Below are 25967 nucleotides of genomic sequence, written 5' to 3' on the forward strand. Positions count from 1 at the left end.
GGTATGCGAGACGTGGCAGAAGCAAGCCCGGCCAACCTGCAGATTTGTTCCATATGTTTCCTGAGAGCAGACTACAGACTCCCTGCGCCTCACCCTCGCTGTCCAAGTCGTGATTAAGAGAAGAAAACAGTCAGATTGCAAGAAAAAAAAAAAAGAAAAAGAAAGAAAGCGTCCATTCTATTAGCATTCCATACTAAGACAGTGGAAAAACAGCTCCTCTCAAGTTTCTCTACTTAAACCTCCACGTGATTAGAATGCCAATATCAGTTTCAGGTAAAAACTGGCATAGTTTAGGCTATTTGGTTGGGTTTGTTGCTGAGTAAAGCTAGAGAGGTTTTAAATGATCATATATGAAACACAAGGGAGGGGGGGGGGGGGGGGGGGGTAGAGCTGCATGGTGTGAGTGATTACTGTAATGTTTCAGACATTCCTCACACAGCGTGGGTGGGCAAAGAAAACAGATTATGGGCGTACTAATCAATTTCTAGTCATAAAAGCCAGTTTGCACCTGTGTGGTTTGAGATGTTGGACCTTGCAATGTGCTATTTTTGATTGAGAAATAAGGAGAAGTTTTAGTTTCAGTTTGGCAAACCCCAAATTTAGAATTTCCATGTAGAACACCAAAGGGTTCCATGACAACTGCATTCTAATAAGAATGCACATTAGAATGTTACATTAGAACGTTGCTGTCATGGACGGTTAGGTGCCAAGGTTGAGTAAGATCGTTTGCCAGAATCCTTATATGGCTTTAAGGCACACAAGCCAGTGAGGTATAACTGAAGCCTAATAAATCATCCTTCTGACAGGATTAATGTTGAGGGGTCTGTCTGGCCAACCCCCCTGAAAAACAACACTGTATATGGCCCATCAGAGACTGTCTGTGGTTTCTCTAAAGAAGGCAGGGACGGGCAGCCACACTGGATAAAGGCCCTGACGAGGTTGGAAAGTCCTGTTATGCTCATTAGATGCAGTTTAAATAAAGCTTGATTTGATTTGATTAAAATAAACAAACCGACACAAATGTTAAGAGAAGTCCTGCATTGTCATCATCACCACAGAGGAAGTTAGAAGCACACTGTGGTCGGAATACTAACTTGCCCACTTAAGCACCGGCTTAACTCAATCTCATTAAGACAACTTTGCGCACGCATGAATTGTTTGTATCCTAACTGTGAATAAGCAACCACGTATCTCAGGTTATGGGAAGAATTTGGCCACAAAAGGCCAACAAAAATTGTGTCAAGGGATTTTATTCCCACTGGATTTTCACAAAATCTCGGCTTCCCCTTTAATGCACACACACACGCACCTTTAATGCACACACACACGCACCTTTACTGCACACACACACGCACCTTTACTGCACACACACACGCACCTTTACTGCACACACACACGCACCTTTAATGCACACACACACGCACCTTTACTGCACACACACACGCACCTTTAATGCACACACACACGCACCTTTAATGCACACACACACGCACCTTTAATGCACACACACACGCACCTTTAATGCACACACACACGCACCTTTAATGCACACACACACACACCTTTAATGCACACACACACGCACCTTTAATGCACACACACACACCTTTAATGCACACACACACACACACACCTTTAATGCACACACACACGCACCTTTAATGCACACACACACACACCTTTAATGCACACACACACGCACCTTTAATGCACACACACACACCTTTAATGCACACACACACACACACCTTTAATGCACACACACACGCACCTTTAATGCACACACACACACACCTTTAATGCACACACACACACACACACCTTTAATGCACACACACACACACCTTTAATGCACACACACACACACACCTTTAATGCACACACACACACACCTTTAATGCACACACACACACACACCTTTAATGCACACACACACGCACCTTTAATGCACACACACACACACCTTTAATGCACACACACACACACACCTTTAATGCACACACACACACACCTTTAATGCACACACACACACACACCTTTAATGCACACACACACGCACCTTTAATGCACACACACACACACACCTTTAATGCACACACACACGCACCTTTAATGCACACACACACACACACCTTTAATGCACACACACACACACACCTTTAATGCACACACACACACCTTTAATGCACACACACACACACACACACCTTTACTTAAAAATACTCGGTGCAATAAAATGTAGTGAATCCAAAGCCATCACTGAAAAATAAATTCCAGCTCTACGTGAATGCAAATAACTCCCAACTAGATTATCTTCAAATAGGCCTAGGCCATACAAACTTGATTCATCTTAGCTTACGTCATTGGTTTTGGTTATGGAAAAGTGAGACAGTTGTTTAAATTTAAGCAGGGTATCTGTTAAACGTTTAATCAAGTTTGTATGGCCCAACTGAATTCTGTTCTGATAACAAATTGAACCCCCATGCCATGGAAATCCAGCTTTCACACGCCATTTCTCAGCAGGTGTACTGGGGAATTGGATGAAGGTGTTGGTATACCTTAACATCGCATTGGATGAAGGTGTTGGTATACCTTAACATCGCATTGAATGAAGGTGTTGGTATACCTTAACATCACATTGGATGAAGGTGTTGGTATACCTTAACATCACATTGGATGAAGGTGTTGGTATACCTTAACATCACAGCAGGGAATTTGTCAAACACCCGCTGAAACGACATTGTGGCCGAAAGCACACTTGTCAGCTTGAGAAGGACCCAGCATCCCATGGGCATGTTCAATGCTGCCTTCCAGATCATCAAACGAGGCCTGAACACCCTCTCACCCCCTGGGACATCCCTTCTCCAACGCCTCTCCCAATCCCTAAAAAAAACATGGCATGTAAAGCAGGGCACATCACAGCCATGTGGAATTTGTGGATACACTGTATAGTGTACATATACGAAGCAGGTGGTCTTCATATGGTCTTCAAATAAAAGATACAATTCTAAATAACCGGTGATGGTAAATCACTTAAATTATGTAGTACACCTCTTTATTCATTATAATGTGTTAAAGTACTTCATCACATACAGTGCTGCTTGAAAGTATGTGAACCCCTTGTGCATTTTTTTTTTGTTTTACCATGAAATCTTTATTTAATCAGAACCAGTATTTTTTATCTGACATAACAGGTTTATATTTACCAATTCCATATGTTTAGAGGAAATCATGCGTGTATAAAAACTAAATTATAAAGAAATTAGCACAGGTGCAATAATAAGTGAACCCCAAGTTGCATTGGTTAAATCAAGTAGGTAAGTAGAACCAGGTGGGTAAATAATTGGGTACGAAATGAACCGATTTGAGATCCACCGGTCCACTGTAAGGCAAATAATTTACAAATGGAGAGCATTGAACATGACAGCAACTCAGCCTAGAAGTGGACACCCTTCCAAAAATATCCCAAAAACATGCAGACCTCCATTGCTGCATCTCAGGTAACTGTGTATGCTTCAACAATAAGAAGAACACTGAATCGAAATGGCATTCATGGGAGGGTTGCTAGGAAGAAGCCTCTGCTGTCAAAAAAGAACCAAACTGCCCATCTTAACTTTGCCAGAGACCACCTGGACAAGCTTGAAGATTTCTTGAAGTCCGTTCTCTGGACAGATGAGTCCAAAATTGACCTTTTTGGTCACAATCAAAACCACTAAGTTTGGCGAAATCCCAACACTGCCTACCACCAAAAGAACCTTATCCCAACAGCCAAGCATGGTGGTGGGAATGTCAAGATTCCTTTTCCTCCTCTGGACCTGGACGACTCCACATCATTAAGGGAACCTTGAATTCTGAGGTATACCAGGAGGCTCTTGAACAAAACGTCAAGTCATTCAACGAGCTAAAGCTGGGCTGAAAATGGGTCTTCCAACAAGACAATGACCCAAAGCATTCAAGCAAATCTACCAAAGAATGGCTCAGGAGAAAGTGTTTTGGATTGGCCAAGTCAAAGTTCTGACCTAATCGAGATGCTGTGGCAAAAATCCCTTAAAACAGATGTCAGAGACTGATTAGCGGCTATACGAGATGTTTACTCCAAGTCATCGCTGCTAATGGAGGTGCCACAAGCTATTGACTGAAGAGGTTCACATATTTGTTTTTGTTAAATAAACCACTTTCGTTAAATAAACAATGAAAATATATCCTATTTTTTTTAGTATCCTATATAAAGACTTTATAAGTTAATTTTTATATTTTATACAAAAATAATGACCATCCCTGTAGGGTTCACAAACTTTCAAGCAGAACTGTATGTAATCATTCCAATGGGCCAAGCCTGAAAATTGAATTTCTTCACAAATGTCTTTCTATCATTCATCTTCACAAATCGTTTAAAAATATGTGATTTTTCACAATATCACGGACCACTTATTCCACCTTTTTGTTTGAGTAGAGGCCACAGGACGCGTAAATCCAGAGTTAGGATTTGCTTATCTTGGAAATCTATTGGACACACCCACGTTCTAGTCAAACCCCAGCTCAAACACATATTTCTCATATGAGTTAGGTTACGTGGAGGGGATACAGAATCCAGGCATGGCTGATTTTGCAGGAAAATTAGAGTTAAGTGTGCGTAAATGCTGTTAGGATTCTACCTTGTATGCACAATTGACATCCACAAGAGGTTCATGACAGCCAATTACTGTAATAGTAGCCATATCTGCTGTGCCTTGCCACACTGACAAAGCCTTGCCCCACTGAAAGACCATAAAGCGTGCAGATATTGTAGCATTTCCATGTGAACAAGTCGATTAAACCCTTATGGGAAACTCCAGCCTCACCTGGTCCACATAACATATTGGATGGACTGGAGGGTTCCCAGAACCATCATGATTTGAAGCAAAACTCCACGCACACACACGCACACATACATACACACTGACACACACACACATGCGTGTGTGTACACACACACCTAGGCTAGAGGGAGATTGTGAGGAAAACCATTGCAGCAGCATTTCTCCAGGCTGTCCCTGGAGGACATCATTCAGGCTGAAGGGATCCCCTACCGGCTGTGTCTGGCCTCTCTACAGTCCACAGGCTGGGACTACAGCTGCTGTTGAATGGATACATTGTTGTGGGAGGGAGGGATAGGGAGGGAGAGAGAGAGAGAGAGAGGGTGAGTGAGTGAATGAGTGAGAGAGAGAGAGAGAGAGAGAGAGGAGAGAGAGAGGGTGAGTGAGAGAGAGAGGAGAGAGAGAGAGAGAGAGAGAGAGATGGATGCAAGAGATTAAAAGATTGATTTAAAAACTACATGTCCTTGCATTTCTCATCATAATTTGCAATGGAGAAATATGGTCCACCACTGTCACAGTAAAAACAGATAATTATATTAACATGTCAACTTCTGTATGCCTCTTCAGTTCAGACGGCTGAAATATGCATTTACTCACCACAGACACATTAATACAGCCTGAACTATAGGTTGAGGCAAAGCAAAAAAGAGGACATAGGCTCGTGATTAAAATTAATGTTATTGGTCTACAAAATGTAGCTGAAATAATGCATATCACTATAATTATGTCCAGCCTAATAGTTTCATAGGGAATCATCATTTCATCAGTCATGTCACTGCTAAAGCTTAGAGACAAAACAACTCATCAAACACATGTTTGTAATAAAAAGCCATTCAGACATTTCCATGACAAGTACAAGTACTGACATTCATTTAAAATGAGAGGGAAATGGACATCCAATGTCAGAAGTCTTCCCCCTCTTATCTAGAATTTGCGATGGCAATCTTAAATCAACAGGCACTAGTACCAGCCAATCTGCCCAGCAAATTGGTGTCTTCTCCCCGAAACAATTGTCCAAAAAGGAAATACAAAGTTAGCAAGTCTGCTATTGACACATTAAATACACAACTACACATACATGCTGTACAGCAACATAACAGTTTACATTAAATACACAACTACACATACATGCTGTACAGCAACATAACAGTTTACATTGTACTATCTGTTATCATGAGTATATTCCAATAACTAAGACGCAAATGGACAAAGTTAGATTATGTGCCTCAAAATCATTCTCATCATTGACAAAGCATAAGTCACAAGACCCAACCAACCAACCAACCAACCAACCGACCAAACCCATAAGTCACAAGACCCAACCCAACCAACCCAACCAACCAACCGACCAAACCCATAAGTCACAAGGCCCAACCCAACCAACCAACCCAACCGACCAAACCCATAAGTCACAAGGCCCAACCCAACCAACCCAACCAACCAACCCAACCAACCAACCAACCGACCAAACCCATAAGTCACAAGACCCAACCAACCAACCAACCAACCAACCGACCAAACCCATAAGTCACAAGACCCAACCCAACCAACCCAACCAACCAACCGACCAAACCCATAAGTCACAAGGCCCAACCCAACCAACCAACCCAACCAACCGACCAAACCCATAAGTCACAAGGCCCAACCCAACCAACCCAACCCAACCAACCAACCAACCAACCGACCAAACCCATAAGTCACAAGGCCCAACCCAACCAACCGACCAAACCCATAAGCCGAGTCCGAAACCACTTCCGTCCCACTTCAGAGCCACATCCACTGGTTTGCTGAACCCAGGAAGTATGCCAAATATGTCTGGACAACCTAAACAACAACAACCAATATACAGACTACAGAGCCAGACTGCAACGCCGCTCCCACAATACCGCCAAGATATGGAATACATTCAAATAGTAATAATATCCACATGCGATCACCGTGTCTCCAAAAAGCTGAATTCAGAAAAAACATCATAACCAAAACATTGCTTTAAAAAACAAGAAGAGACAATAGGACCAAACCACACGAGGAAACCAGTTTTGCTGAGAAGACAAAAAACAGCAAATAGAAAAGATGAAAGAATTCGACCCAGGCCAAGCAGAAGAATTTGTTTTTGAACACCAAACACTTTCTCCCTATATTAGCAGAACCCTTGTAAACTGCACCAGAGTTCTGCAATCACAAATCTTTCAACATATTCTGTTAACTCTAATGAATACAGTCATTTGATTGATAATCATCCAATTTCACCCCAGAAGTGGTCTTCAGATTTGAAGAGATGATTAACTTTATGATGAAGGAGGCACAGCAAATCCCCCTCTACACCAACCAGATGGAGATAGCTGAGATGGTTTTGTGGTGTGTATTTGTGTGTGTGTGTTTGTGAGTGTGTGTGAATGTGTGTGTGTCTCACCTTAAACAGCCTGCCATACTGTAGTAAAAACCCAAGCTGTGATAATGGCTTCCAGGCCTTGAGACTAATGGCTTTGAAATCTACATTTACAATAACAGCTAGCTACATTTACAATAACATTCATTTAGACAGATGTCAAATACACAGAAACCAAAGACTGTTTGGTCCCCTCCGGCTGAACCCAATTCTGCATGCTTTTCAACAGGCCAGTGATAGCCAACCAAACACATTTTCTTAAAGGGAGTCTACGCTATATGATGTAGCCACGAAATAGCGCTGCTTTTTTTTAGGGCATTTCTGCTTTATTGGGATAGAGACAGTAGAGATTGACAGGAAGGATGGGAGAGAGAGGAGGGATGACATTCAGGACAGGTCGAGGGTCGGAATCGAACCAGTGATTACGTGGTGTGCGCATTAGTGTGCTACGCCACTAAGCGCCCCCCTGAAACATCTCTAAAGTAGGGATGTTCAAATCTAAACGTACACCCTGCCCCAAAAAGTTGGAAAAAAAAAGAAATACACAAATACAAATCTGGGGATTTTTTTTTAATGCTTATTATTTATACTTCATGTTCATCAATGTAAATGTGTACATCCACATCCCTACTCCCTAGTCATCCAACTACCGGTGGTCATGTCATATCGCAGAGTCTACCTTTAATCAATGGCCAACGCTGATTCTGATGCCTTGACCAGCATTATACTGTATGCGAAGAAAGATTGACAGCAACGGGAGCAACTCTGAGCAGGGTTTTCACACTGAATGAGAAGCAGGCCTGGTGTAATTCCACCTGCTTTTACTGAGACGTCAGACATGAGGCTGGTTTGCCTCAAGGAAAACCAAGGAAACCCACATCTCACCGCAGCAATCTGAGGTCTTCCTTATTAAACAGAGGATCTCCCTCAATTTCACTCACAGCTCAACAATCTAGGAGATTCTAGAGGATGTTCCTCCCTCTAAAATAAATAAAATGTCCTTCTTCTTGGAAAAAACCCTGTGCAAGGCTAATTCCTCCCATATAATTATTTGTGCACCAACACAACTCATTAAATTAGCCCAGAATTAAAGCTTTTTATGGGTAAGCTCCATCTACTGTACCTAGGAGATTCTAGAGGACGTCCCTCCCTCCTAGAAATCCTTCTTCTTGGAACAAACCCTGTGTGAATTGAAATGATTCAGGACTTCCATATCAATTCCATATCATTCATTATTAAGAGAGCGCCAACACAACTCATTGAATTAGCCCCGAAGTAAAGGGTTTTATGGGTAAAGCTCCATCTTCTGTACAGCTTCAACAAGATCCTATACAATATATACGCCTACTGGCATCGTGAAGCGATTAGCCTGCATTAGTTCTAGATCTCTGAGACAACATGTCAACAGACTGGCTTTCAAAGAAGGACCATGTATAGCATAAGGAGCCTCATAAAGACCTCCATGAGCAACACGCACTGGTCCCTGTTCTACCATGCAGGCAGCATCTGTGCTCCAGCTGTCCATCCCAGGAGAAATATTCCACCTCCATCATTCCTCCTGAGGGGTACTTTCAGTGCTCTCAGAATCATGTGCATTTGGATACCATATATCCAGAAACCTGAAGTCTGTCTGCTGAATTAATGTGTGTATGTCGACATGAACATGCATGTATGTGTGTAACAGCTTATGCATGACGACTATGGATCATGAAGCAAGTTATGCAGTGCGTCAATCTCTCTTTTGTAAGATATTTTTTTTAAAAGGAGAGAATTCTGTTAACAGCGTTGTCTTGCAGATGCTGCACTCTTAGAAAAACAAATATAAATCAGCAAGGTCTGTTATGACAATAACCTCTAAAGAAAGTGATTCTGGAGAAGACACTTTAATACAGAGTCATCAGGAATTTGCCTTGTTGTATCATGAAGGCTGTCACATCGTAACAAACTTTGCAGCTTCTCTTAAACACGGCTACGTTATGTCTACAGGCTGCGCAGTGAGTGGACCCGGGTGAACGCTAAAGCCTTCTGTTCTACCAATTAGATCTTCTTCAAATCCCTGGAGACCAAATTCCAGGGCTGCAAGCCAGCATTTACCCAAGCTCAGCATATGGGAAAGGACTTAGTCAGACCATTACACAAAAAAACAACATATAATACCTCCTTTGCTATGCTGTTTTTATTTTATCTAACAGAAATAATTGCTTTGGCAAAATAATACTACAGAAACGAATGCATTCATTGTGGTACAGCTATCAAATCATTTTTCATACATTATGAGAAATCAATCATTTCTAAGCGTCACCATTATCCAAATTCGTTTCACTCCACATGACAAAATAATGCATTTGTAGAATACAGGTTTGTCTAAATATTTTATTTCATAACCTGAAGATGTAATCATAAGAATGCCATGGGCAGCAGGGCTTCATACAGTACAACCCCCTAGGCCACGGTCAGAGGAACGTGATGTCAGCGTTGAGACATCCATCCAGGTGGTCTCTCCAGTCAACACCTCATCTGTTCTCCAACACCAGGTTGGACGAGGGAAGACATACGCTGACGGACGTCGTTACTGTTGGTACAGTTTAGTCAGTCAAGTACCAACATGTGAGGTCCTCACAGCAGCAGATGTCAACTGGCCTCCCTACCAATGAATCACCTTCACCAGAGTACCTGCAAGCGTACCTGCACCTTCACCAGAGTACCTGCAAGAGGACCTGCACCTTCACCAGAGTACCTGCAAGAGTACCTGCACCTTCACCAGAGTACCTGCAAGAGTACCTGCACCTTCACCAGAGTACCTGCACCTTCACCAGAGTACCTGCAAGAGTACCTGCACCTTCACCAGAGTACCTGCACCTTCACCAGAGTACCTGCAAGAGTACCTGCACCTTCACCAGAGTACCTGCACCTTCACCAGAGTACCTGCAAGAGTACCTGCACCTTCACCAGAGTACCTGCACCTTCACCAGAGTACCTGCAAGCGTACCTGCACCTTCACCAGAGTACCTGCAAGAGGACCTGCACCTTCACCAGAGTACCTGCAAGAGTACCTGCACCTTCACCAGAGTACCTGCAAGAGTACCTGCACCTTCACCAGAGTACCTGCACCTTCACCAGAGTACCTGCAAGAGTACCTGCACCTTCACCAGAGTACCTGCACCTTCACCAGAGTACCTGCAAGAGTACCTGCACCTTCACCAGAGTACCTGCACCTTCACCAGAGTACCTGCAAGCGTCAAAATAATATATATTTATAATTATAATATATAAAATAACCCCGACCACCTCACCGTGATCATGTTTACTCCTCCAGAATGAGATGTTTGTGTTTACATGTTTGTGTTTACATGATTGTGTTTACATGTTCGGTGAATTGGGGGGTTTGTGTGAGAGGTGGACAGCTTGAAGAATTACATGAAGTCTCCAGTTTGCTGTAGGACTGGAGAAACAACACGTTGTCTCTGCTGTGCTCACCTGCTCTCATGAAAACAAGCTCGTCTCGCTGTGGGAACGTCGGTGACTCATCAAAGAGGCCTGTTGTATAACTTTTTTTTAGTAATATTTAAACAATGATGCCAGAGAGGCCGTGACCTGTCGTCAACGTTGCCATGGGTAGGGGGAGTAACGGCCTTCCAGGTGACAATGTTGATGATAAATCACAGCCTCGAGGGCATTACTGCTTCCATCTATGATTTGTGACAAGAACACAATGCTATTAAGTATTTATTTCGAGAAAGACTGGTGGTTTCTGACCCGCGCTGAGACATATAGTTCCCAATACCACAAATGTTGTCAAGGGAACGTGATACAGAAATCTACTGCGGCGTAGGAATATCATAATCAGTTATTTAACCGGGACATTGTCGTTATTAAATCAAGGCTTTGAACGCCTCTTGGCCAATCTCAATGCTTGTTTTCATCAACCCGTTGAATTATTCTACCCGTTGTAGAATAATTAGAAGTAATGGAATTTCCGGGGGGAGAGGGATGAGCAGACATTGATGTTTCACTTAGCATCTTGGCAGTGGTGGGTTTGGAAAATCATCTCTTATCCAGAGCTTACTTTGGAAGACATCCCAATCCAGGAGAAGGGCTCCCATGAAATAACCTTCTCTTAACCCCCACTCTACAAATATACTACGTCTTTAAACTCAACCCGTCATTACATCCACCATCTTCCTATTATTACTGTCTGGGTTCCAAAACTGTCAAAAGCATTCATAACAGGAAGTATCAAAGACATGAAAAGGGATGTCAAAGAAGATCGTCTGACTGATTACTATCATTGGACAGATTTACGATTCAAATGCCAACGTATAGCCTACAAGCAGCAGGCCATCATGGGCAGATGTTCACTCGTACACACAGCTTCTCATTCTGCATTATGAAAGTCAATAACGACACCTGTTTACCATGTACAAGATAATAAAATACATTGATTATGGTGTAAAAACACAAAAAACTGTTTTGGGGGTTTTTAAGAACCATACTGTGTTCAACGGTGCTGTATATGAGGTCTGTGAATGATTATATCCCTAGCTTTGCACCACAGAGCCCACGCAGGATTTCTGGGCAAGATGGTTTGGTTTAAGGTGCTCTATATCGTCCGAACCTAGTCATGCTGTAAAATACCACCCTGACCGAGAAATGGTACTAGAGAAAATTAGGACAGTAAAAACATTTTCCAGTTGTGTTGGCACACTTCCCAGCATAGTAAATTTTTACAAGTTCTCATAATTGCTAACACACCTGTAATAGTACTTTCTCGGTTTCAGTCCACTTGCTTCCATTCCTTCAATGTTTCTTTCTGGGGCCCCCCTTTCCTCCTGTCTTTCTGGGGCCCCCCTTCCCTCCTGTCTTTCTAGGGCCCCCCGTTCCTCCTGTCTTTCTGGGGCCCCCCTTTCCTCCTGTCTTGAGGTGCAAGTAGGGGAGGGTGGGGACGCGAAACAGTCACATGTTTTCTATTTAAAATGTTTTGCTTAAACTTCACGTTTCAAAGGATTTGGGTTTATAGGGGGTGTCCTGTCTTTTGTCTTTTCCTTTTATTTGACCATGTCTGGTGACAATAAAAATGCACCAAATTCATCTCCCACGGAACAGATCAGATATGGATACCAAACTGCTACGTGCAAGGAAGGAAGTTTATTCTCCAGCACGGGTTGAATCTAATACTCAAAAACAGGGTGGATATACCACAAGGACTGAGCATGTTAAAGATACTCCAACACCGACAACTCAATGATATGAGAACCAATGAGATTAACCATGTGAATATTGCCAGTGGCTGATTTGAATTCTAGCAGCGCAGATCTGGCGATTCTCGTGCTGGTCACTTCCAAACCAGGAAGGATGCATCCTAATGGAATAAAGGCACGGATAAATAATACATGACTGAAATAAACACTTTGTTGGCTGAAGTCTCCTCACATCATGTGTCCAGAGAGGGTTTAGTAGGAACGCCCCACTAGCCTCCAAAACCATCTTCAATAACTTGAGATAGTGTGTTGTGAACTGCACCATCTAAAAGGGTTATAAACACTAATCCAGTTGAAAACAAGCAAACAAATCTGCACCAAAATCACATGTCATGAGGAAGAAATCATAACATCACCTGAAAATCAAGTGTAAACTGATTTCTTACTGCTGACAAATCAATATATGTTACAACTTATGTCATATCCATCAGCCCATAGGCTGGGAAAGTACTACACTTCTGTGAAAAATGGAGCCTTGAAAAACAGCTTTTATAAGCTAATGAAAGATAAATCAGTTATTACTAGTTATTACAGAAGGGTACAAAGCAGACCACAGACATTCCAGTCAACTAAATAAGTGTGGTTATCAGCCAAAGCTCCAGAGAACAGTAAAAGTGATGAAGCCTTTTATTGCTTTCTGCTCTCTGTGCATTTTAATAGTGCATATTTTTCCTTCAAATCACACTCAAGTTGCCAGAAACCTCAGCAGCAGCAGCAGCAGCAGCAGCTCTACTGTAGCAGCAGAGTGTGGGCGTTTATCTGAATGGGACAGCTAGCAAAGGGTTAAAGTCTGTTCCATAAACTCTTGCTTAAGAATCCCCTGGAAGCTACTGGTGCAGGCTTTAAATACTGATTTGACAGATCACATTTTACGCACAGGCACTGGGAAAATAGTCTACTAGGCTAAAGCCTGCCTGCCCTGCTGACTTACACACTTTAACACAGCAGTGAACACACATCACAGCAGCTTGGACAAGATGATGAGCACACAGACGGCACTGTTCTTCACCTTGATATTTGCACCATGGATCGCCTGCTCATCAGGAAAACGATTTAATCAGGATTCACCACTCAGGCAGGGATCTGTTATTGCCAATCAGGGGGATGTACTGTTCAATGAAGAAGCCTATTTGGAGTCAAGGACTAAGGTATAATATGTGTTTTTTATTTGTGCAAATATTTCTTTTTTTCAGTATTAATAATGGTTACTAAATTCAATTTATAGAAGTGTTATAAAAAATATACTTTGAACACTTTGACTCAATCAATGAATGTCATACATAAGATAACTGTAGTGGAAAAGATGTGTAACATACATTAATATCTTTATGATAACTATGATCAATAACTTTATTATAACTATGAAATGTATTCTTAAACGCAATAAGATATTCTGCATAACTACTGAAGAAAGAAAATGTGACAGATTAATTTCAGACTCTTTAAAATGTTTCAAGTTTTACGCAAAACATTTGTTTATTATTTGTAAATGCTGCCTCAGCAACTAGTAATCACTACTTCAATAGAATAAAATGCATGTTATCAACCAACAATCAATAACAGTATGTGCCATTTTTACTGACAAAACATAGCTAATGTTTGTGGCTTATGGTTTTGCACACCACAAACCACTTTCTCCCTTTGAAATCATCAAACTGTAGGGATCCAGCTGAGCACCTTGGAATGAGCCAAAGTTTGGCCAAACTCTAATTCCAAGGAAATCCATCCCATCAGTGACAGATTGAGAGCACTTGGCTGCGTTTATCCAAACTGCAATGTGATTAGTCAGCAGAAGACCGCTGCAGGGCTCGACTAGCTACTGGCCTGGGCTGAGCTAGTGGGCTCCAGAGGAGGTTTCTGAGCCAGGGAACACCATCTCCCATCCATTACAAACAGCGGCTCCCTGCCTGCCAGAGAAGGTTACTCACTGAGGCCCCAAATTCACTCTATTGCAGATAGCGGGCTTCCAGAGTAACACAAAAACATTATTTATTTTGGCGCTGCAATTATGAACGTATGGGGATTCAACAAAAAACAAATAGAATTTCTAGAACAGGTCCCCTCAAGACCATGGGAATTAATTTAAAATTGATCATGCTTTCTTGGATTCTTTATTGAATAGATTTTATCCAAACCCCCCCCCCCCCCCCCCCCCCCCCACACCCACACACCAACACACACACACACACACAGCTGAGCCCTTGGGTTCTAGAGGAGGTCTCAGAGTCTGGAGGGAACATCATTCCCAACAGCAGCCCTCTGCCTGACAAGGTCAGAGGTCAGGGCCCTGGGACGGACGACATACTTCACTACACACCTGGACAACAGACACACACAAGCTCTGAATTCTTCAGAAGGCACCAGACTAGTTCATACAGTAGCTTAGGGGTGGACAAGAACCTAGTATACCACATCACATGGATTCTACATAGCTTTCAGTGGAACTAGAACATTAGTTCAGGGTGAACATTTGAAAGACATAATTAAAACAAAAACAACCGGTCAATGTTTTTGTCTGGTGACCAAACAAACTACCCAAACAAACAAGTTACGCCAGGGAATCTCAAGACTATGACAGTCACGTCTTCTTGGACTTCGGATGCAGTTCAACAAAGACATATCTTCCACTTCATCATATGAATTGAGAGTTCATAGTGTTCAGGTCGGCATATTCAGGTCTGTGTTTCAGAATCACTAACAGTGTGTTTTAACTCCTGCAGAGAGAGATAGCAGCCGGCGTTGACTACGACACCAGCCTGGTCTTCCTGCCAGCCGACGCCCCAGACGTCACTCCGAGTCCAGATGTGGGCGGGGACGCCTCTGGTAAGCTCCAGGGCCATGAGACTTGCCTTCCAAATCAACCCCTAGCCCCTTACCTCCTTCCCCCTACCTCTTACCTCCTTCCCCCTACCTCTTACCTCCTTCCTCCTAGCCCCTACCTCCTTCCTCCTAGCCCCTTACCTCCTTCCCCCTACCTCTTACCTCCTTCCTCCTAGCCCCTACCTCCTTCCTCCTAGCCCCTTACCTCCTTCCCCCTACCTCTTACCTCCTTCCTCCTAGCCCCTACCTCCTACCTCCTATCCCCTACCCCATACCACTTTGAAACATCTGAGAGGACCAAATTGATACAAGTAATATAATAACAGCTTCATCTTGCCCTCTGATTGGCTTGGCGGACATTCCGCCATATTGTTTCCACCTATGGAATCGTCCCAGACCTACAGCAGTGTCTCGGGGTCAGGGTTACTTGTCAGTGCGGCTGGTGCTGCCGGGCTAATCCATGGCCTCTCTGTGAGGTAGTGGAACACACAGTTTTAACGGCCACATGTTGCCGCTGCAACAGCTCTAATTGGAAGCTGTCATGCACTTCTGCTCTGTGTGTGTGTGTGTGTGTGTGTGTGTGTGTGTGTGTGTGTGTGTGAGAGAGAGTTCTAATTGGAAGCTGTCAAGCACTTTGGCTGTGTGTGTGTCTGTGTGTCTGCGTGCGTGTGCGTGCATGAGAGAGAGCTCTAATTGGAAGCTGTCAGGCTCTTTGCTGTGTGTGTTTCCCGTCAGCCTTGTGTCAGAACCAGGTGTGAGTGCTTTAGGTCTGTCAACAGCAGAGGTCGTTAAAAATAGAGTATAACAAATCAAATATGACAGACATTTTTTTACAACTTAATAGAACCTCAGAAGCTTTGATAATAAATAACAATGTTGACCAGTTAACAGCAACAGTAACGGTGCTCGGGATCCTAGAACTTCGACCGGAAATTAAGAATTTGATGTTTTTTTATGTTGTTTCAGAGCTCCCTACGTGCCTGCTGTGTGTGTGTCTGACTGGTTCGGTCTACTGTGAAGAGGTTGTTCCAGAGATGACCGCTGTGCCTGCTCTGCCCAAGGAGACTGCCTACCTCTACGCCCGCTACAACAAGATAAAGAAGATCACTGCCAAGGATTTTGCAGACATTGGTGAGTGACTCTGGCCAGCTGTTAATGGCTTGTTGCCATTGAGACACTACTTTCCTAAGTGTCTCAGTGTGAGACTGTAAGTGGAACATGGCCATAATCTGTTGAGTCACAGACATTCAGTAATGTATACTAGTGAGATACTACTACTAACATACCGTTACGAAGCTATGATGCTATGATGGTCAGGGTGAGTTTCAAATTAACGTTTTGAGTTTTAATTAGTTAACCTTTCCGTACGGAGAGAGAAGAAAGAAGATAAATAACTCAAAAATGTAATTCTCCACTTTTAGTATATGAATCAATACATACAGATTAACACAAAGCAGGTAAATTAGCTATTAACCACTGAACATATTGCAAAGAAACAAATATTTTTGTTTTGTTTTCACAGTCACTCTGAAAAGAATCGACTTGACTGGAAACCTGATCTCTGAGATTGAAGATGGCGCCTTCTCAAAGCTGACGCAGCTTGAGGAGCTCTCATTGGCCGAGAACAACCTGGTCAAACTGCCAATGCTGCCTGCCAAGCTCACCTCCTTCAACGCCAACCACAACCGCCTCAAAACTAAAGGAGTCAAAGCAACTGCTTTCAAGGTACAGTTCATTGTACATGCACAGTGAAAGATAGAAATCATGCATCCCTCATCTGGACGTGGTAAAGAACGTTTTTCTCCAGGCTGACAGTGTTCCGTGTGAAGGTAAAGGAAATGTCAAGGAAAGGGCATTATAGCCGGGAGGGAGAGTATTTCAACCTTAGTAGTACTTCAGGATATCTAGATCCCCAGAAACTACATACAAACTACATGTACATGATTTGCGTATATTTTAGGAAGCAAAAACAACGTAGTGAACCTTTAATTCAATAACTAAGACCACAAAGCGGGTAGTTTTAATATGTGAATACAAAAGGGGGGGTGGCAGGGGGTTCTTTTACATGGAGAAGTGGAGCAATAGAAACCTAACATTTGGATCTGACTCTTCCAACAGAAACTCACCAAGCTGGTGAACCTGTTCCTGGGAGACAATGAGCTGGAGGCCGTCCCTCAGATCCCTGAGAGTGTTCGCATAGTCCATCTACAGGTGAGTCTCACAGGTACTACTACTCCATCAGGGGAGGCTGGTGGAGGTAGAAATCAGAGGACGGGCTCATTGTAATGTATGGAACGGAATCAGGAATGGGATCACACGTGTGTTTGATGTAATGCGTTCCATGCATTACAATGAGCCTGTCTTTGATACCATTCCTTTTTCCATGCGTTACAATGAGCACATCCACCAATTTCTACCTCCACCAGCCTCCCCTGATATACGCCTGAAGCAGCTTTGCTCATAGCTGCAGCTTCATGCCACGTCAACAATCTTTGCTTTGAGTAGATCAGTGATTCACTGTGTGTTCCTCGGGGACATCCGGCCGTTGGACATTTTCATTATTTTCCAGCACGCCTGATTCTCCCTTGACACTAGTCAGGTGTGCAGGCGCTGGAATAGATTGTATTTATCCAGGTCAGTCCCATTGAGATAACAGCTCTTTTTTTAAGAGACACTTAGTCTAAGACAACAGCAGGGGAGAACAACATAACGGAATTAAAAAAGTCCAAAATCGAAGGACCTGGTCGAGTGTACCTTAAAAGACCCTGCTGTCCTTCTCTGTATAACAGACTACGTCACGACTACAATACATTTAAACTTGACTCTTATTTATTTCTTCTGCAGAACAACAACATCACTGTGGTTAGCGCCGACACCTTCTGCAAGGGCAACAACACGTACTACATCAGACCCAACCTGAACGAAGTCAGGATGGACGGCAACCCAGTCCTGCTGGCCAAGTACCCAAACAGCTTCACCTGCCTGAAATCACTGCCTGTCGGACGATACTATTAGAGAAGAGAGAGATCAGCAATGATACAGACCCATTCTACGAACTACGACGTGAATGATTCTGTGTTTGGGAGTATTCCCGTCCTGTTTGTCCTGCCTACTCTTCCTGGGTTCAGGTTTAGAGTGTTTGGGTGAGATCTGGATAAAGGTTAACTTTGGGGGTACTTACAGAAAGGGAAGTGGTTACGATCTGTGTTGGTCATAACTTATAGAATCGGCCTTTTTTATGCCTCAAAGATATACAATTTCAAAAGGTACTTTAGTATCTCTCAAAGTAAGCAAACCTTACATCAGTGACATCATGAAGGTTTGAGCAGGTCTTTTGCTCACACTATTGTTGTTCCTGGCCAGCTGTTTCAGCTTGGCCTTGAACATACATTTTTAAATGATAGCCTCTGGAACGGTTTGTAAATACACCTTTCATGGAATGTTGCTTCTGCATATGAATAATGGCTTCCTAAAAATGTTGAGTCAAGCTTTTGGCTTATCCTCAGAATTCTGTGAATTACCTTCAGTTAAACTGTTTTAACTTAAAAACTCAAGTAGAAGTTGATGACAAATGTATCTATGAAATATAGTAATGTGAAAGTTACTCCTGACATTATTTGCTTAGATATTGAAATGGTGAAACCAGAGAGGTGTGGGCTCCTTTTCTTCAGTCCTTACTCCCAATCATACTTAGTGAAGTAACGTTGGAATTATTACCTGTGTGAATAAAAATATGCTGTACAGTAAAACAAAGTGTATGTGACAGTTATGTTTTTAAATATTTTAATAAAACTTTTCTAAATTAAAAAGACGCGTTGAATTGTTTTCAAACTTAAAAAGGTAGACTATGAAGTAGCCACGAAATAGCAGGGCGACAGCAAAGATAGTGAGGTAAAGCAAGAGAAGTCACTCAGCAGAGATAGTGAAGTAAAGCAAGAGAAGACTACCAGCAGAGATAGTGAGGTAAAGCAAGAGAAGTCACTCAGCAGCCATTTCGTCACGCGGCTATCGCGCTACATCGCACTTCCAGGTGGCTGACACCGCACAGGGGTTCGCATTTATACCTGCTGCCGACCTATGATGTGACTCTAGCCAGAACAATGAAAAGTCCGGAGGTGGAAGGTATAAATCAGGCTTTTAACGGCACGTGAGGCAAATATATAAAGATTGAGGAGCACAGATGCAAATATGGAAAATGTGGGTTAATATTGTTCCATTAGGCCGGCCAACTTGGCAGCAACAATGAACACATACTCCAAGTGAACAGCAGAACTGTTTCCATATTGCTCGAGCTCTAGTTTGATTTCCAATTTTACATCACAGGCCTTTCAACAGAGTCCCATCTTGACAGAAAGCATGCATTGCCTTCCCCACACTCACTCAGACTCAGTACATTTTCAACAGAGTCCCATCTTGACAGAAAGCATGCATTGCCTTCCCCACACTCACTTAGACTCAGTACATTTTCAACAGAGTCCCATCTTGACAGAAAGCATGCATTGCCTTCCCCACACTCACTCAGACTCAGTACATTTTCCAACCATAATGAGGTAGACAAACTAAATGCAAACTATTACATTCAACTGATTCCAGCGATACAAGCAGATGATAAGTCGCCTGTGACATCACTTTCTCGGTGGCTTGTCACGAACTGTGATCAAGTGTGGATGCGTTGGACATTATTGTGTACTTACTGCACTGATTTAAGCCATCTCTTTCTCTTCCATCTCTTCCATCTCTTTCTCTTCCATCTCTTCCTGCCTTGGGCTGTTTTGGATGCTTCGTTCCAGGTGAGCGCGAGTCTCGTTCTCAGATACTTCTGCCCAAATGTGCGAAAGGTCTGGTAGACCAACGTGTCAAACTTGGCCTTCATTAAGCCAATAGAAATGCCGAAAACGCATCTCCCACAGCCCCCCCCAGTGCTTGACCACCACGCGTTTCTGATTCAGAGCTACACCTCACAGCCGTGTGGTTCGCTGAAATGAAATAATAACAAATACTTTACTCACTCCCACTAAGGCCAGGTTTGAGTCGTTGTTATTCCAGGCTATTGCCCACAGGGACGAGGTCAGGGGAGTGTGAGCCTGGTCCTGAGCTTAGCTGCAGCAGTTTGCCGCCAGGTAAACTCTCTCCCTCTGGAGTCCAGCAGTAGGGAGCCTCTTCTGTGGTTGAATGTGATCTGTGAATCTTTTCTTTTCCAGGTCCACCATGATGTTCTCCAATGAAATCAGCATCTCAGTGTATCGTTTACAACTGCATCCTGTGCATATGATAAATAAACTTTGATTTGATTTGATTTGACTCCTGCTTGCATCGTTCTCAGGTAGTTTGGTTTCTGATCTTCATGGGTCACCTGATTCGCAGGATGATACTCTTACTCTGTTTGTTATTTCTTTTGTGGTTTTCCAGCACTCTTCACCATAAGGAAGTTCTGTCTTGACAGTTGAGTTCAAAACGTTTATCTTCATTTTGAGTGAGATTGAACATTACATGTGACTGGAAACCAATCACACAGAAGATGTACGTGAACAAGATGGTGGATCCCAAGAAGACCGCTTCTAAGATACAAACCCCAGTGCCATCAGAGTAAACCAAGTCCCGGGCACCTGGCACATTTTCATTAATTCCACTTCAATCACTGTTATAAAGTGACACCAACCACAGGTGTGTACACAGTCACACTGTATGTCTATGGTTATACCTGGTACTGGCTACCAAAAGTCCACCACAGAGGTGTGTGTGTGTGTGTGTGTGTGTGTGTGAAGAGTAAATCCACAGGATTGTATATCCATATATATATACCCATGGTCTTACCTGGAAGTGCTGGAATGTTCTGCGTCTGTCTTCACACCTCTCTAAGAACCTCCGGAGGGTCTGGAAGAACAGCAGGAGGCTCCTCTTATCCTCCACTCTGCAGTTAACATGAAGCATGAAGTTACCCTCAACAGGGCGCAAGCACTTCTGCTGCACGCTGAACACGCAATAAGCAATGCTGCACTGAGTCAGTGCAGCTCGACGTCAACGCCGCAGAGAATATTAGCATAAAAATCACATTAACGTTATTAAAAAACAACAGGAAATAAGTTAAAGTACCGTTGACTTTATTTGATAACTTGTGAAATGTTTCATGAGGAATATGAAGGCCTATATTACAGATGGTAGCTAACTCTTCTGAACACAGGCCTAAGTCTGCTGCAGGGGAGGCTGGTGGAGTTAGAAACCGGAGGACGGGCTCACTGTAATGCATGGACCGTTCCGTGCATTGCAATGAGCCCGTCTCCTCCAGCCTCCAACTGGTCTGCTGTCCTGTAGGCCTTCGTGTCTGTACTGTGCGATCCAATGCACGGGCCTGTGTTGGATATGAATTTGACAATTTAGAAAGTTTCCACAGATTTTCAGGGGGGCCCAGGGCTGTGCGTCGAGTAAGAAGTTTCCACTGTGGTGGAGAGACTCCAGTCTGTGGGAGTAGGATGCCATAAAGCCCTGGTGGAAACATGGCAAGGACCTTGAAAACAATGGAACCTGTCCAAAACAGCTGAGGAGGAAAATATATATAAAGCACAACGCTCAACTACAGTGCTGGGCCTACACAGCGTGTCTCTGGTGGAGGACGGACAGCGATTATAAGACCAGCCGTGATAGTGTGTCTACTTGTATGAACATGGCAAGTCCCTCGAAAACCAAATCTAGCTGAGGAGCTGTGGAGTTAGGCCCACATAAAGCACTACATATAGTAGTCACCAAAGTGATTGAAAACTGGGGCTGTACTGTAATTGTCTGACAGAATAACGCTTCGATAACTGTATTGATCATTCCAAGCGTAACTTCTCAGACAGAGGAAAAAGTGAGGCTTCTGAAGCGTCTGTACCCTTTCTGAAGCGTCTGTACCCCTTCTGAAGCGTCTGTACCCTTTCACAAAGCGTTCGGTCAACTACATCATGGAACTTTCATGTTTAGTTACCCTAACAATGAACGTGATTGACCAGTTGGTTAACTTGCCAGCCAACGACATTTTGAGACCCACAAGGTAATCTGCCCAGATTTCCCTACCGTATTTTAAAAGAAGACATCCAACACTTTCTCCAGACTGTCACAATCTTGATTTAAAATACCAAACATATTGGACAGGATTAGCTCAATTGGGCAGCCTGCACTTGTTAACATATGATTGATTGACAGTTCGACTATCAGTCGCAGAGCAACAGACCTAAGTCCCGCCCACCCGTCCTGACACAGTTTTTGTCTTATTTTTCACCTTGCAATTTAGGTGCTCACAGATTTTCTATACATTCCTCAACAAGAAACCCAAAGTGGTGCTTAAACAATGAGTGGGGGAGTGAGAGGGTACTTTACAAGTTAACAATGACATGATGGCCTCCAAATCACAGGTGGGAATTGCCATTCCCATTCCCATTCCCATTCCCATAGATGAAGACAAAAGGGCCTGCTTGAATGGAGCTTCCTTGGTACAGCACTCTTACATGGCTACATGTCACTCCCTCTCGCTTTAATCTCTTGTCCGTGGTCTGATATAGAAATATGATTATTAAAAACAAAAATGAGTTGTCAACTAAAGAAATAATATGTTCAATTAATCTTTAGAGCCGTAGTTATAACACAATTACAGCACTACATAGTAACATATTTACCTAACTTCACTGACGAAGGGCAGTTTATCATTTCAGACATGTTCCATGCTTCACAAAGTAGGCTTTCCAGCACCAAGTTTGCTTGACATTCCCCGGCCCTTTCAGTCTTTGAGGGCCTGACAAAGTAAATTACCCTCTATGCCATCGTACTTTATCTCTCTAAAAATAGAAAACCCAGTAAATATTATAGTGCTATTCACAGACATTGTCGTGCCAATGTTGGCATACATGGACCCTCTCACTGATAGACCCGACAGTTTACACAAGATGTTCGACCATCCAACAAGGTCTTTATGTAATGATTATAAAATCCAGTCTGCCCCAGACATAAATAATATACAGTCTACCCAGACTTGTGTGAGAATCATTATCTCCAGTATTTTTCCGCGTCCCGAGTGCCAGGACAGAATCTCAGACCAGACAATATGATCCAGATGTGTCTGAGGACCAGCAAGTTGGTTGTGCTAGAACAGTCCCCTCTAATCAATCCAGAGATTTAGGAAAAATCACAAACGACCCAGTGTCTGAAGTAAAATATTGATGTTTGCCTACAAGGCAAAAATGCAAATTGGCATAAAATGAACCATATGTAGAAAAGTAATAGTAATACAACGCATTAAGTAAAAGTTAGAAATACATTGACATTTAAATCTAATTCAGTTATAGTCATTACTAAAGAGAATGACTGGGACTCAGATACACTTCACACATGCTGCTATCATAGTAGGGGCAGGTAACTGCTCTAAGATTTAAACCTCACTAAGTCAAACTCTCTATAAATGGATTGTGTTGCAAGGTCAGATCCAGTGATTACTAAGATTTCCACTGAAGTACACCATCTCAAAGGAAACAGGACACACATTTTAAACTAGTCAGTTTTACTATAGAAAGAGATCAAGCTAGGCTATAACGCACCACAGTTAGTGAGTCTTTGAGGAGAACCGTGACTGATATCTCTGTCTAACCACAATACAAAACAGTCCATTTGGCAAGAACACAAATCACTTTCATGTACTCCTCTGAGAGAATTAAGAGTACATTTCTGCATGTAGGAAGTCAATTTCCAGTCTTAACTGAAATCAAATACTTCAGAGAGGGGCTCCCTGAATAACAGACACTCCTAAAAGGAGTGTTTTAACACACTGACTCCTGATGACAATATCAATAGCTTTTTACAACCGAGAAACGTTCAGATTAACCAAACATTGGCTCAATAAAACCAGAATGTGTTGAACCTTATTAGCATATGATTGATGGGTGTAAAGAGGGGACTGGAGAGCAGTAAAAACGGGCCCGAACAGGACAGAAAAACACAGATTAATCCTCTCTGGAAGGCAGAGATATGTTGAAATCTGCAGATTGACATTGATATATTGACTGTAGTAAAAGGTTCAAAAGCACAGACTAAACATCTGCCCGTAAACTTAATACTCACTCAGGAGAATCAACTCAGGGATATACATGTCTTCAACTCAGGGATATACATGTCTTCAACTCAGGGATATACATGTCTTCAACTCAGGGATATATATTCCATCTATAGGTACTTTCCACTACTGAAATGAAAGGGATGGCCGGCCAAGGCTTTAGTCAGGCCAAAGACAAAGACGGGTTCCATCCAGTGAAGGAAGGATTTGCTTCTATTCAAGCAACATGCTCTAGATGGCGCTCTAAACTCACATTAAGTACTACACAGGAGTCCACAAATTAATATAACAGGAACAAACACAGCACACATGCAAAAATGACATGCATCTATTGAAAATGTGAACCAGCAACCATTCAGATATCCACCGCCTCACAACTGCTCAACTTCAGGATAAAAAAAAACCACGTAGGAATTGTTTGGAATGGTGTCGTTGAATAGTATTGATGAACCATTGCTCTTACCCAATGATCGATCGATCGATCTCTCTATACATATATATAGTACTGTGACTGCCGATGGCACTTGTTCTTATCAAAGGTTTTAATACGATGTTCTTATACTTAAGATGGCTGATCTATAGTTGATTCACTTACTTAGACAAACATACTCATTGTGAGTCGCTTTGGATAAGAGCGCCTGCTATATGACTTAAATGTAAAATGTAAATGTGGTATTGTATTGGGGGTTGTGTCATGTGACGGCCTTACCCAGACACAAAGGTGCTGAAGTGGCTGAACTCGCTGCCATCCATCACAATGTTGAGGTCCGTGACGGTCCTCACCACAGAGGCATCCTCCTTGAATCCACACAGTAACAGTTATCAACTGAATTCAGAGAGTTAGAGTTAGCTGAACTGAATTCAGAGAGTTAGAGTTATCAACTGAATTCAGAGAGTTATCAACTGAATTCAGAGTTAGAGTTAGCTGAACTGAATTCAGAGAGTTAGAGTTAGCTGAACTGAATTCAGAGAGTTAAGAGTTAGCTGAACTGAATTCAGAGAGTACGAGTTAGCAACAGAAAGAGCATTGTGTTTGCACTCTTAGGAAACAGATTACATTGCAGAATGAACAACACAACCAGGGAGAAAAACATCACTTGGTAAACAAACAGAACTTGCATAAGTTTTTCTATTTGTGCTTGACCATGTTGACATGGCTTGACTTTGTTGGTTACCTGCTGCCTGGGGAAAGCATCACAAAGGTGATAAACTATCCTCAGAGGAGGTGTAATATGATTCTGGCCAGGGCTTGGGGGGGAAATGCCCTTGCTATGCAGATGGGCTCCCTATACCATACATGTAGCTCTCTGCTGCCCCCTTGTGTCGAAGAATATTGTACAAGACACAGGAACATGGTTTAACATCCCCAGTCATTTCACTGTACATAGACTAGACCTTCTCTCACGTGTCTTAATACCTGTGGTATTTCTATGACTTTATTTTTTATTTTAGAGTGCAAAGACACACTGAACACAGAGGAGAATATCAGCTTCATACTGGGCATTAAGCCCCACTGGGAGATGGATGCATCAGAAACCAAGACTGGGTACACACACAAAAACAGGCAA

The 25967-nt window shown here is 42.7% G+C and overlaps 1 protein-coding gene across 2 annotated transcripts in view; it reads right to left on the reverse strand.

Moving 5' to 3' along the window:
• The window catches only part of cenpp (centromere protein P), a 57641-nt gene that overhangs the window by 29754 nt on the left and 1920 nt on the right, over positions 1-25967 (reverse strand). The window contains exons 4-5 of one of the 2 annotated variants that reach the window (XM_083669251.1): positions 25109-25194; positions 21138-21234 (exon numbers count right to left, since the gene is read on the reverse strand). In XM_083669251.1, the coding sequence (XP_083525377.1) occupies positions 21138-21234; positions 25109-25194 (183 nt within the window). Of the gene's footprint in view, positions 1-21137; positions 21235-25108; positions 25198-25967 lie in introns of both variants that reach the window. The other variant, XM_083669250.1, reaches the window with a different exon arrangement.

Source organism: Argentina silus (genome assembly GCF_951799395.1).
Source record: "Argentina silus genome assembly, chromosome: 4".
Taxonomy (NCBI): domain Eukaryota; kingdom Metazoa; phylum Chordata; class Actinopteri; order Argentiniformes; family Argentinidae; genus Argentina; species Argentina silus.